Raw genomic sequence first — 13360 nt, forward strand, 5'->3', positions numbered from 1 at the left:
ACCTGGTGTCTTGCATTTAGACAATACAAGGCAACTGGTGCTGTGTTGCATTTCCATAGAAACGAATATGCGATCGGGTCATGGAAAACCCCCATGCACTTAGATTCAGTTTCTAAACTGAGTTAAAGTGCTACATTTGACAGCACCTAAATGGTAGCTATGAAAATGTCAGCTTATCCCCCCAAAAAGAACGCCTTAAAGGGGTTATCCGGGTTTAAAAAATATCTTATGGCCGGGCTGGGGAGGGCTAGTTAAACATAATAAAAATGGACTTACCTCCTGATGTCCCGCGCCGCGGTCCCTTCGATCCGTGCCCCTGTTTGTTTACAGTTGCACGGAAGCCGCGCACAGGGAGCTTCCGGTCCGCGATGTGGACGGCTCCTCCCATCCGTCCCTATCTCTCAGCGTCGGAGGAGGTAAGTACATGTTTATTGTGTTTAGATAGCCCTCCCCAGCCCGGCCATAAAAAAATTTTTAAACCCGGATAACCCCTTTAAACAGCTGCGTACACCGATGTACGTAAAAGGCTTTTGGCCACTTGTCTATCGGCCAATGAATAGAGAAAGTTAAAATTTTGTACAAAAGGTTTTATTTTTTTAAACCTAATAAAACCTATATACATTGTACCAACCCAAAGACTGCAATGTACTTTCCAGTGCTCTGCATGGAATATGAAATACTGTCCCTAGGAAGGACAATTTGTTACGCAGAAAAACAAGCTCTCAAAAAAAAAAAATTTTTAATTTTTTAAGATTTTCAAAGACTCGGCGTAAAAAAAAAAATGGCAAAAATGTAAATGTCCTGGTTAAATTTTTGCAAGTTCAACAATGTGTGCTCATGATTGTACCAAAGGGTTAAGTTTTACTTTTCATTCACTAAAAAGTTATGGACTTTGCCCACAAGGTGGCGACATCTGACCGTGTATCTACCAACCAGCAACACAGAATGTATATTGCTTGCAGAAGACAATCATTAGTATCTAATTGTTGTCTCATAGAACTGTTACTGGGGGACTTGATGTCTTTTCCTTTTTTGTTAGGGGGCAGATTAGCAATGTAGTCATACAACGGGCAGTTTACACTGGAAGCATGGGAGAGGAGAGCCCTTACTACTGCACAGCTGATTGGTGGAGACTCCAGGCCTCTCCCTCTGCTCAGACTGCTGGGAGAGCCGGTGGAGGAAGCGCCCATTGCCCTCACCATAACCATAGAGCTGCTACAGATAGTAAGTACCACTCTACAACTCACATCTCTGGCAGCTGGATCTCTATGGTGGGTTATAGAAAAGACTTGTACAGGGGGCGGGAAGCAGGAGACACACAAACAGCCTCTCCGGGAGGAGGTGGGGGGCACAGAAAGCAGACCCTGAACCAGCAGCTACATAACATCCACTGAGGGAAGAGGGGAAACCCAAGTAGTAACAGAACTGTCATCTGTGCATAAGAGCGCAATGTTTAATCATAAAAATCCTGTACGTGTATGTCCTAAAAAGCAATAGAAAGCAGCGACAATGAAATCTAACGCCTGATCAGGGTAGAATTCAGTTGGGGGGCATATATCATGGCATGTACGCCCATGTGCACACATATAAAGCATATACACACACATACAGTGCCATATACACACATACAGTAATACAGTATATACACACCATACAGATACAGTGTGTACACATCACAGATATCTAAAAGATTTTTATTTAATGGACCTCTTTTAGCTTGGTTAATTCCATTAACTATAACCAAAAAGCAGTGCCACAAGGCCAATTTAACCCTTTTATTCGCTAATAAAATTTAACTTATTTCAAATTACTGTTCAAAAAGAACATATCACAGAGAACACTCATGTATATCACTCAATAGAAAAGTTTTTATAATTTTCAGGAGGTTGGAATTAGCTGCTGAGAATATATATTGTGCTAATTGTTGGCGATTTTGTTTGTCATGGGTATATTGTATCTGTTATCCCTTCCTTCTAATAGCTTCTTAGATGGAGGGTAAGGATGGGGTGCCAGGATAAGATGGAGAAATGGGATGGGGTCTTCTGGGAGTCTAGTATAGTTTCAATAGGATATTCACTGATGCGATCTCAATCTGTAAGGATATCTTAGTCTTTGGATCCTACTAGTCAGACACCATTACATATCAGTCCTATGGATAGGCTCTAGTGTGTTTATATCCATTGTGTAATGGCCTTGTTAGCCCCTATGCTCCCATAACCCTCATTCCTCATACATCTGGTTTCTTGCAAAGTAATAGTACTCTAGCTAGCTTGTTATTTCATTCTTTTGCTACTAACTGGCTCCCCCCCCCCTTTATTCACACATCCAGCACACTTCATTCACCAACATTTAATTTAGCTACCTTGCTCCTAATAGTTCAGCTGCTACCACTGTAGCTACACCCCTGCAGCTCCTTTTCAACTCAACAATGCTGTGTGAATTCTTACTTACTGTGCAACATCCCCCACCGGGGCCTAGCCTTTTCTTGGAGCCTGGAGGCAGCCGGGGCCCAGAATACCGGAGTGGCTGGCGATTACGGCCTAGGGCACACTGATGTCACGGTGCTTGGTATGGGGACCGGAGGGCTATACTACAGCCTGGCAGGTCGTGTGTGCAAGAAATATGGAGGGAGAGGCTGATGTACTGCTTCTCCCTTGGGCCACCCCTGACTGTGGCCTGTAAGATAGGTCCCTGGGTAATGGATGGGGAAGCCCGTGGTGGTAGACAGCCGAATCCAGGGATCAAATGGAGGCAACGTTGCGCAAATTAACTCACAGTTCTTTATTGAACAACAGGTAGCAAGCAACGGGCCTAAACGGTTAACAGCAGATTCTGGTACTGGAGTGGTCGTGGAGAGGGTCCTCAGGAATAGTGCACCAGCCTGATAGTAGATGCAAGCTGGGATGGAGCTGTGTCCAAACTGTGGAAGCTGCAGCTCTGTGTTTGAGTCTCCTGATTCTGATCCTGGGAATAGGTTGAGTGTCAGCACTGAAGGTGCACTGAACACTCCAAGATGGAGTCTCTCACTCTGACCATGTGCTCCTCCCTGCCCAGGGGTTTTATCATCCTGGTCTCCAATCACACTCCAGTTTACAATGCAGCAACATTGCATTACCCCTTGGGTGAGTTGTACAGTCTCACCAGATGGTTCCTGACAGGTAGACGGCCTTATTCACAACTACCCCCTTGCCTATAAGTTGACAGGGGTGGTGCACTGTCCTTTCTGCCAGAATGTTTTTTCCTAAACATTGTAACGACTGATTACTGGTTGTGGTGGGTATTTATGTGCAGGTCCATTGAAATAAACAGCACTGAGTGGCTGTAGCAGAAATAACCCATGGACCGGTGTGGTGCTGCTTAATAGAGTTCTATTCATGAACAGTTAAGTATGAATAAGGCTTTAGAATTTGAGATTGTTCTTTTACTTTATCACAAGACTTTTGACTGAACACTCTCTGCACCATAGTGATGTATGATGCAGAGAGTCACTTATTCCCTGCGGAGCAACAGTGCCATACTGTAATCTTGATATCAGTTCAGCGCTGTTGTTTACATAGAAGACTGGACTCCTTGTGTCATATAGTATTCAGATCAGACCCTGTCCTTAGCATGAAATATGGCACAGTCTGTGATTCATGGATCTACCTTGGTCTTGTGTCCCTGGCCTAAATAAATTTAAACTGTAACATTTACAGAAGTTGCCAATCAAGAACTGCAGTCAGGTGCCTTGCCCATGAACCATTTGCCATTCAACCCCATTCCCTAAAACAGAAACAAATAAACAAACACAATCATAAACATGTTAGCTATTGTCGCATCCCAAAATGCCCAGTCTATCAATATATAAAACCGATTATTTCCAGGGTTGAACCTGTGACTGGAAATAGTGTCCCAATGTCCAAATTGCTTCTTTTTCACCGTTGCACAACTTGTGATCATAGGGTTCAACAGTCCCTTATGATCGTCATAAGGGACGTCATCTCATCTTGTGGAAAATTGCACCTCGTGTAATCTTTAATCTGTACATTGAAGTCTGAAAAAGTTATTGGTGTCATAATACTGAGAACTTTTTTTGATTGGCAAACCCCTTTAAGTGGTTAAACTATTCAGGGCAGTTTAACCACTTAAAGGGGGTTGCCAATCAAAGAAAGTTCTCAAATTTTAATCCCCTAGTGATGTTTACAGAATAAAGATCATTTTATTGCTGTTTTCCTCCTATCATTTCAGTGGTGGTCACTGTAAAATTCAGCAGTGTTGGTGGGCACTAGCTGAGAGGACACCTCATGATTTCTCTGTGCTATGAGATGCTGTGTGCTGACAATGTGCTCTGATTGTCATGGTACAGGGTACAATGTATATTCTGAACAACATACATGGTACCCTAATATACTAATATCTGACACTTAGAAAAAGAGAAGTGATAAAAATCAGAGTCATGAGATGGGTATAAGACACAATGACACACTCAGCTCTGCTACCTTATTATATCATTAATACACACAGTCAGCGCTGCTATGCCTCCCTCCCTTCACATCCAGACCTTATCTTGTCTGTAGAACTGCTGCTGTCTACTCTGCACACTGGTAGGCAGGGAGTGCCTCTGTAGTGCTTTCTGTCTCCTCCCTCCCCTGCAGTACAAGAGAAGTTAATATGAGAGGAATCTGCCCGACCATAGTCAGGAGTTTATGTTCGTATCCAGGGACAATCAAAGTATAAAAACCAGGACTGATAGAGACACTTTAGAATTATATCTGTGAAATGTTGTATTTATGTTAATAACAATGAATTAGAGAATGTGTTATTTTGTTATCTTGAGTATTTTTAATAATCTTGTCTTCACTGCAATACCCCTTAAGGAGAGAGATTCCTTAACCCCTTCCCGCTCCGCGGCGGCTATATCCAACTCGGCCGAACCAAACCGGCATTGGGACACACGGGGTGTCGGCTGTAACTAACAGTCGACACCCCAGTGTAACACCCGCAGTTGGAGTGGGCTTCAATCATGGGTGTTTAACCAGTTAAATGCTGCGGTCAGTGCGACCGCTGCATTTAAACTGCCTTTGGGGGGTCTTTGCCCCACGATTTTCAGGAGGCACTGATCGTTCCTATGGCAACCCTGGGGTCCAATCAGCACCCCAGAGCTGCCTGCCGGCAGTGCCCGAGAGATGGCGGCTCTGATGTCATCTTAAATGCACAGTGTCAGCCTATGCATCAGTATTGCAGAGTATTATCATGAACAAGCACTTAGATGACTGCTTGTTTATTTCCCATGGTGGAAGAAAAAAAAAGTTACAAATGTTATTCAATAAAAAAATACATTAATAAATTAATAAAAATGCTCATAATCCCCATAACATACAAAGAGACATATAACGCACAAAAAAGCCTAATTCATAACACAAACCCCACATATATAGTATCACTGCGTCCATAAAAACCATAGAATAAAAGTAAATCATTATTGAACCCGCACGATGAACGCCGTAAAAAAAAAAAAACTGTTAAAAACCTGCCAAAAATTATGATTTTTACCTATTTAATTCCAAAAGAATGTAATGAAAAGTGATCAAAAAAAGATATGTACTCCAAAATGATATTGTTGCAAAGAACAACATGTCCCACAAAAAACAAGCCATCAACCAGTTCCCCAAAAAAGTCAAATCTGAAAATACAGAAAAGCGATTCGATTTGTAAGCCACGTGACATCAAAAAAATGTATCCAGACATTTCAAAAATCATGTAAAGTAGACATATGGGAAATGTTTTTCAGCAACTTATTTAGGTGGGAAATATATCTTCCTGAAAACGCAATGATTAAGGATTTCGAAAATTGCTAATTTTTAAAATTCATCATTTTTTCTTCCTTTTTGTAAATAAAAGCAAAACTTATCAGCCAAAATTTACCACTAAAATGAAGTACAACATGTGAGGAAAAAACAATCTCTTTGATAAGTAAGTGTTCAAAAGTTATAACTATATAACCATAGCGACGCAAGTCGCAAATAAATGTTGTTGTTTGTATAATAAAGTTATACACTTTTCTGTATCACACGTCAAAGAAGGGCGGCACAGTGAGATAGCGGATTAAGATCCAAGGGTGGGTGCAGGCTCGGAGGGTCTGATTCACGGACCCTAGAGGTTTCAGAAGAAGAGGCAGGCGAGCAGCACTCCGTGGAAAAAGGTGTCTTTATTTCACAAGTGGATACAGCGACGTTTCGGCTGACTCTATGCAGCCATTCTCAAGCATAGTGAATAGTGTTACAAGGCGGGCTTAAATCTCCCGCAGGATGTGACATCATATACAACAGCCAATCAGTGTACATAGTGATCGGTAACATCGTTACAAAGATTATATTATACAAATTGCAGCACGAAGGGATACTCGGTACAGTGTAACAACATGTAAGTACATGTGAGTGCTTATGAATATAATACACTGAGGAACAACCACCGTAGCTCAACCAATTGTTGAAAACAAAAGCACACATGTCAGTGGGTTGCGTAGCAACCATAGAAGCTAAACCACATCATGAGAGATACCGAGGTGCAGGGCCCGGAGATCGTTCCCAAACCACTGTGTGATAACCATACCTGTCGCGCGTCATGAGGGCACGCTGTGTGGAGCCACCGATTGTCGCTAGTAGTCCAAATGTCGGAGATTGCGCTCCAGGACTGTGCGATCCCGGTTTGGCCATAAACACATCATGTGACCCTCTTTGTCTCGCGAGAGCGATGCGCATGCGGCTGTGGCCATCTTTAGTGAGGGAAAGTCATCCAAAAGTGCCCATACACAGGTACATACAGTTAGGAGTATATCCCCATGGTAACCGGGTGCAGCACATTGGCGGACCAACTATATAAGTCACAGGGTTCCCATTGCAGCAGGTCCAGGGGGGGCGATCTGTGGCCAAGAGTTACCCAAGACACGGGTATATGGCTCTATGGGCCCCACGAGATCCGGACACTTCTGCAAGGCCGTCAGCGCTGTTGTTTTCCGGCACCATGTATGTAAGCATAATTATAGTGGTTAGCAAAACTGTAAAATATTGACATGGAGAAAATGCAAGATGAAAAAGTGACGGTGTCATCCAGCGTGGATAGGTTGATGTAATCACGGTGGTTGTTGGCACTCAGTAGTGTGCAGAACGTGATCTAGGTTGAAAAGAGAGAAAAAAGTTAGTGATATGTACGTAATCACAAAGGATATAAAATACTAATATCTACTTCCTAACATGAATGTATGAGTAGCCACAAGTCATGGTTGTCGGGCCAAGGGGGAGTGTTCAGGTTAAACTCTACGTTGAGACCTATTGGTTGTAGTGAATTCAGTTTATATATCCATTCGGTTTCCCGTTTTTTGAGAACTTTTTGTCTGTCACCCCCTCTCCTCAGCGGTGGAACATGGTCTATAATTCAGAATCTGAGCTGATTTAATCTGTGACCAAATTCTAGGAAGTGTCTGGGTACTAGTAAGTCAATTTTAGACGTTTTAATAGATGACCGATGATTGTGCAGCCTACGTCTACATTCAGTGGTTGTTTCCCCAACATAAATTTTGGGGCACGGGCATATCAACACATAAATGACGTAATCAGATCGGCAAGTCAAGTGATGGTTAATCCGATATGTGACATTGGTGGCAGGATTGCTAAAGGTATCCCCCTTCAGCATGTATTGGCAATTCTCGCAGCTCATGCACAGGTAACAACCCGGTTTTAATGTCGTGGCAAGATTAGGTCTCATATCCATGGGACCGATATCACTCGACACCAGATGGTCCTTCAGATTTCTGGGACGTTTGTAGGAGAACACGGGAGGTGATCTGAATTCCTCAATATTGTCATGGTAGCGTGTGAGGATAGCCCAGTGTTTGCGGATAAATCTTGATACATGTTGGCTATGTGCACCGTACGTGGACACAAATGGAATTCTATTATTAATGTCCCCACTCTTGGTCGTGGGTGTAAGTAAGGAATCCTTATGTAGACATTTTGCTTTATCCCTATGTCTGTATCAATACCTCATTGTATTTTAAATCTCATGTGGCTGTCATTCTATAGGACGCTTCTATGTTTACTTCCATTGGATAGAAATCTGTCCCTGGTCATGTGATATCACACAGGTGGAAGTAAACAATTAAGTTTTTTTTTATACAATGTCAACAAGCAGAGTTCTAGAAAGCTTTGAGGAATTGATACAGAAAATATTTTGGAATATTGGATAACTTTTAATTTATACAAACTATAATATTTAGTTGCCGAAATGGAAATACCCCTTTAATAGCCCTGAATAGAGAAAAAGGCTTCCCTCAACTATCCCCGTCATGTGATCGTGGAGTGTCAGGGGTTGCCATGAAAGCTAGAGGTCTAAACAAGATCTCCATGTCTGCCAACTACAGAACCTATTAGGTCATCACATTGCAAGCAGCAGATGCACAATGATGATGTGGGGAGGTAACTGCTCTGTGCTTCAGCAATGGCTTTGGGGCTCCTACGGTGGGTTCACTAGTACAGCGGTCCAAGCCTGTGTGGTCAGAGCGACAGAAACCTGCAAAAATCACTTTCTGATTCCAAACAGAGTGTGGGAAGAAGCGGAATATGCAATAAATCTCTTTCCAGGGAGTTTTGAGACTCTGCACTCCACCCAGCATGACGTGGTACCCTTACATGTCGATAGCAGTGGTTGGCTGGCCAGATCAGGTGACCCTGGGATAGACTAGCCGCTGCCTGCGCTGCTCGGATCATTCTGTGTCTGGATGCCGCTAGGGAGAGAGCTGCTGCTGGTCAGGGAAAGCGTTAGGGTGTTCTATTAGCTTACTGTTAGGCAGGAGTGATTCTACAAGAACCCAACAGCCCTTCTTAGGGCTACAATAACGTTATACTTTTTTTTTTTTTTATTTGCAGCTAGTACCATATTGTGAGGAATTTGCAGGGGGACTTGCTACCGTTGTGTTTAGCTCTTAGTGACACACATATCCACCTCAAACACCAAAGTGGGAAAATTTATTAGGGGTTTGATTTCAATTAGGCACAGTCTGCCATTTACTTTTTATTTTACGTTTATTTTTTTAATAACTCAGTGTCATCTCATCTGGCATAGCAGTGTGCTTTCATACTTGGCTAGAAAATAGCCATAGGAGAATCCAAACGGCTTACTTACGCCTACAGTAGCGTTATATATATTTGATTTCTGGTTGATCTGCTGGTGGCTGTCCTTGCTGCAGTGCATCTACTAGCAAATTGTGAGCAATTTGTAGTGAGACTTGCGACCACTGTGTTTTGCGCTTAGTGACGCACATATCCATCGCAAAGACCGAAGTGGGAAAATTTATTAGGGGTTGGATTTCAATTAGGCACAGTCTGCCATTTCCTTTTTTATTTTACGTTTATTTTTTTAATAACTCAGCGTCATCTCATCTGGCATAGCAGTGTGCTTTCATACTTGGCTAGAAAATAGCCATAGGAGAATCCAAACGGCTTACTTACGCCTACAGTAGCGTTATATATATTTGATTTCTGGTTGATCTGCTGGTGGCTGTCCTTGCTGCAGTGCATCTACTAGCAAATTGTGAGCAATTTGTAGTGAGACTTGCGACCGCTGTGTTTTGCGCTTAGTGACACACATATCCATCGCAAAGACCGAAGTGGGAAAATTTATTAGGGGTTGGATTTCAATTAGGCACAGTCTGCCATTTCCTTTTTTATTTCACGTTTATTTTTTTAATAACTCAGCGTCATCTCATCTGGCATAGCAGTGTGCTTTCATACTTGGCTAGAAAATAGCCATAGGTGAATCCAAACGGCTTACTTACGCCTACAGTAGCGTTATATATATTTGATTTCTGGTTGATCTGCTGGTGGCTGTACTTGCTGCAGTGCATCTACTAGCAAATTGTGAGCAATTTGTAGTGAGACTTGCGACCACTGTGTTTTGCGCTTAGTGACGCACATATCCATCGCAAAGACCGAAGTGGGAAAATTTATTAGGGCTTGGATTTCAATTAGGCACAGTCTGCCATTTCCTTTTTTATTTTACGTTTATTTTTTTAATAACTCAGCGTCATCTCATCTGGCATAGCAGTGTGCTTTCATACTTGGCTAGAAAATAGCCATAGCAATAAGATAGCATCGAGCAATTTGTCCACCAGTCAGTCTTCCACGCAGTCCACCCATGTCACCGAAATCGGCACTCCTCCAGCTCCTGCACCTCAGCCTCCTCCCCCCCAGTCTGCCCCCTCCCAGGAAAATTTGGCATTTGAACCGGCATACTCTGAGGAACTGTTTTCTGGACCCTTCCCACAGTCACAAACCACTTGTCCGGTTGCTGCTGAGCAATTTTCCGATGCCCAGGTTTTCCACCAGTCGCAGTCTGTGGGTGATGATGACCTTCTTGACGTAGTGGAAGAAGTGTGTAAAGAGGTGTCCGACGATGAGGAGACACGGTTGTCAGACAGTGGGGAAGTTGTTGTCAGGGCAGGAAGTCCGAGGGGGGAGCAGACTGAGGGATCGGAGGATGATGAGGTGACAGACCCAAGCTGGGTTGATAGGCCGGGTGAACACAGTGGTTCTGAGACGGAGGAGAGTCCTCGACCAGAACAGGTTGGAAGAGGCAGTGGTGGGGCCAGACGGAGAGGCAGGGCCAGAGCTGGTGCATCTGCGCCAAATGTGTCAACTAGTGAAGCTCCCGTGGCGAGGGCTCCTGCGGCGAGGGCTAGATTTTCAGAAGTCTGGAGGTTCTTTAAGGAAACACCGGATGACCGACGGACTGTGGTGTGCAACATTTGCCAAACCAGGATCAGCAGGGGTTCCACCACTAATAGCTTAACTATCACCAGTATGCGCAGGCATATGAATACTAAACACCCCACTCAGTGGCAACAAGCCCGTTCACCTCCGGCTGTGCACACTACTGCTCCTTCCCCTGTGTCAGCTGATAGTCAGCCCCCTGCCCAGGACCCTGCCACAAAAACCCCATCGTCGCCTCCACGATCCTCCACAGCATCCACCAGCGTTCAGCTCTCCATACCCCAGACGCTGGAGCGGAAACGCAAATATAGTGCAACCCACCCGCACGCCCAAGCCCTTAATGTCCACATCTCCAGATTGCTTAGCCTGGAGATGCTGCCCTATAGGCTAGTAGAGACCGAGGCCTTTCGCAACCTCATGGCGGCGGCCGCCCCTCGGTATTCGGTCCCCAGCCGCCACTACTTTTCCCGATGTGCCGTCCCAGCCCTGCACCAGCACGTGTCAGACAACATCATCCGTGCCCTGACCAACGCCGTTTCTGACAAGGTCCACCTGACCACGGACACGTGGACGAGTGCTGCCGGGCAGGGCCACTATATCGCTGACGGCACATTGGGTTAACTTGGTGGAGGCTGGGACCGAGTCTGACCCTGCGGCTGGTCATATACTGCCGACGCCGAGGATTGTGGGGCCTACCTCGGTCCAGGTGTTTCAGGCCTACTATGCCTCCTCCTCCTCCCACCCCTCCTCCACCTCCTCCTCCGAACTACCATCCGTGGGCATGGCGCCATCAGTCGGTAGCTCTAGGCACAGCAGCAGTGCCGTCGCTAAGCGACAGCAGGCGGTGCTCAAACTGCTGAGCCTAGGCGATAAAAGGCACACCGCCCAAGAACTATTACAGGGCATCACGGCGCAGACTGATCTGTGGCTGGCACCGCTGAACCTGAAGCCAGGCATGGTTGTGTGTGACAACGGCCGTAACCTGGTGGCGGCTCTGCAACTCCGCAGACTGACACATGCCTGGCCCATGTGTTAAATCTGATAGTTCAGCGTTTCCTCAAGACATACCCCAATCTGTCTGATTTGCTCACGAAGGTGCGCCGCATCTGTGCGCATTTCAGGAAGTCCAGCACAGATGCTGCCACTCTCAGGGCAGCGCAGCGCCACCTCCAACTGCCCGCTCACCGACTGTTGTGCGACGTGCCCACGAGGTGGAATTCAACACTGACCATGTTATCCAGAGTTTACCAGCAGCGCCGAGCGATTGTAGACTGCCAGATGTCAACTTCCACCAGAACTGGTAGTCAGGTCAGTCAGCTTCCTCAAGTCTACAATGAGGAGTGGACGTGGATGTCTGATATCTGTCAGGTGCTGAGTAACTTTGAGGAGTCAACACAGATGGTCAGTGGCGATGCCGCCATCATCAGCCTCACCATCCCGCTGCTTGGCCTGTTGAAAAACTCTCTGATCAGCATGAAGTCGGAAGCTTTGCGCTCGTCACAAGAGACGGGGGAAGAAGATTCCCTTGTTGATAGCCAAAGCACCCTTAGGTCTGTTTCTCAGCGCATATCGGAGGAGGTGGAGGTGGAGGAGGATGAGGAGGAAGAGGAGGAGAATGTTGGCGAGACACAAGAGGGGACCATTGTTGAGTCCTTCACTGTTCAGCGTGTATGGGCAGAAGAAGAGGAGTTGGAGGAGGAGGAAATGGACAGTCAGGCCAGTGAGGGGAGTGAATTCTTACGCGTTGGTACTCTGGCGCATATGGCAGATTTCATGCTAGGCTGCCTATCCCGTGACCCTTGCGTTCAAAGAATTTATTCCAGCACCGATTACTGGGTGTTCACTCTCCGGGACCCACGGTACAAGCAAAATCTTTCCACTCTCATCCCTGGAGAGGAAAGGAGTGTGAGAATGCATGAATACCAGCAGGCCCTGGTGCACAAGCTGAAACAGTATTTCCCTTCTGACAGCGCTAGCGGCAGAGTGCGTAGTTCTGCGGGACAAGTAGCGAGGGAGAGTAGGCGAGCAGGCAGCTTGTCCAGCACTGGCAAGGGTACGCTTTACAAGGCTTTTGCCAGCTTTATGTCACCCCAGCAAGACACTGTCACTTGTCCCCAGTCTCGGCAGAGTAGGGCTGATCTTTACTGAAAGATGGTGAGGGAGTACGTAGCTGACCATACCATCGTCCTAAATGATCACACAGCTCCCTACAACTACTGGGTTTCAAAGCTGGACATGTGGCACGAACTGGCGCTGTACGCCTTGGAGGTTCTTGCCTGCCCTGCCGCTAGCGTCTTGTCCGAGCGGGTTTTCAGTGCAGCTGGTGGCATCATCACCGATAAGCGTACACGCCTGTCGACTGACAGCGCTGACAGGCTGACGCTTATTAAGATGAATAAAGCCTGGATTTCTCATAATTTCCAATCTCCACCAGGTGAAGGAAGCTCAACCTGAATAATTTATCCACTCCTCCTCCTCCTCATTTTCCTCCTTCTCCTCCTCTTTGTACAGTAAAGCAGAGGAAACTGGCTATTTTTTGACAGGGCCCACTGGCTCTAGCTATAGTACTTTATGCATATAATTTTTCTGGAGGGCCACCGACCCGGTCCTCTGTT

General features: G+C 45.6%; 2 protein-coding genes across 7 annotated transcripts in view; both read left to right on the plus strand.

Moving 5' to 3' along the window:
• The first annotated feature begins 1096 nt into the window (after positions 1 to 1096).
• LOC140133328 (carboxymethylenebutenolidase homolog) overlaps positions 1097 to 13360 on the plus strand; it is a 32866-nt gene continuing 20602 nt past the window's right edge. The window contains exon 1 of one of the 6 annotated variants that reach the window (XM_072153378.1): positions 1097 to 1224. Coding sequence is in view for 2 of the 6 variants with exons in the window: in XM_072153377.1 (XP_072009478.1) it covers positions 6934 to 7004 (71 nt within the window). In the remaining 4 variants the exon portion in view is untranslated. Of the gene's footprint in view, positions 1272 to 1392; positions 1414 to 6301; positions 6403 to 6629; positions 6795 to 6898; positions 7005 to 13360 lie in introns of those variants that run through there. The other 5 variants (XM_072153381.1, XM_072153382.1, XM_072153380.1 and 2 more) reach the window with 5 other exon arrangements.
• Positions 1118 to 13360, plus strand: part of LOC140133329 (carboxymethylenebutenolidase homolog) — a 76279-nt gene continuing 64036 nt past the window's right edge. Inside the window, exon 1 of the mRNA XM_072153384.1 lies at positions 1118 to 1224. The gene's annotated coding sequence lies outside the window, so the exon portion shown is untranslated. The remainder of the gene's footprint in view (positions 1225 to 13360) is intronic.

The sequence above is a fragment of the Engystomops pustulosus genome, chromosome 5 (genome assembly GCF_040894005.1).
Source record: "Engystomops pustulosus chromosome 5, aEngPut4.maternal, whole genome shotgun sequence".
Lineage (NCBI taxonomy): Eukaryota > Metazoa > Chordata > Amphibia > Anura > Leptodactylidae > Engystomops > Engystomops pustulosus.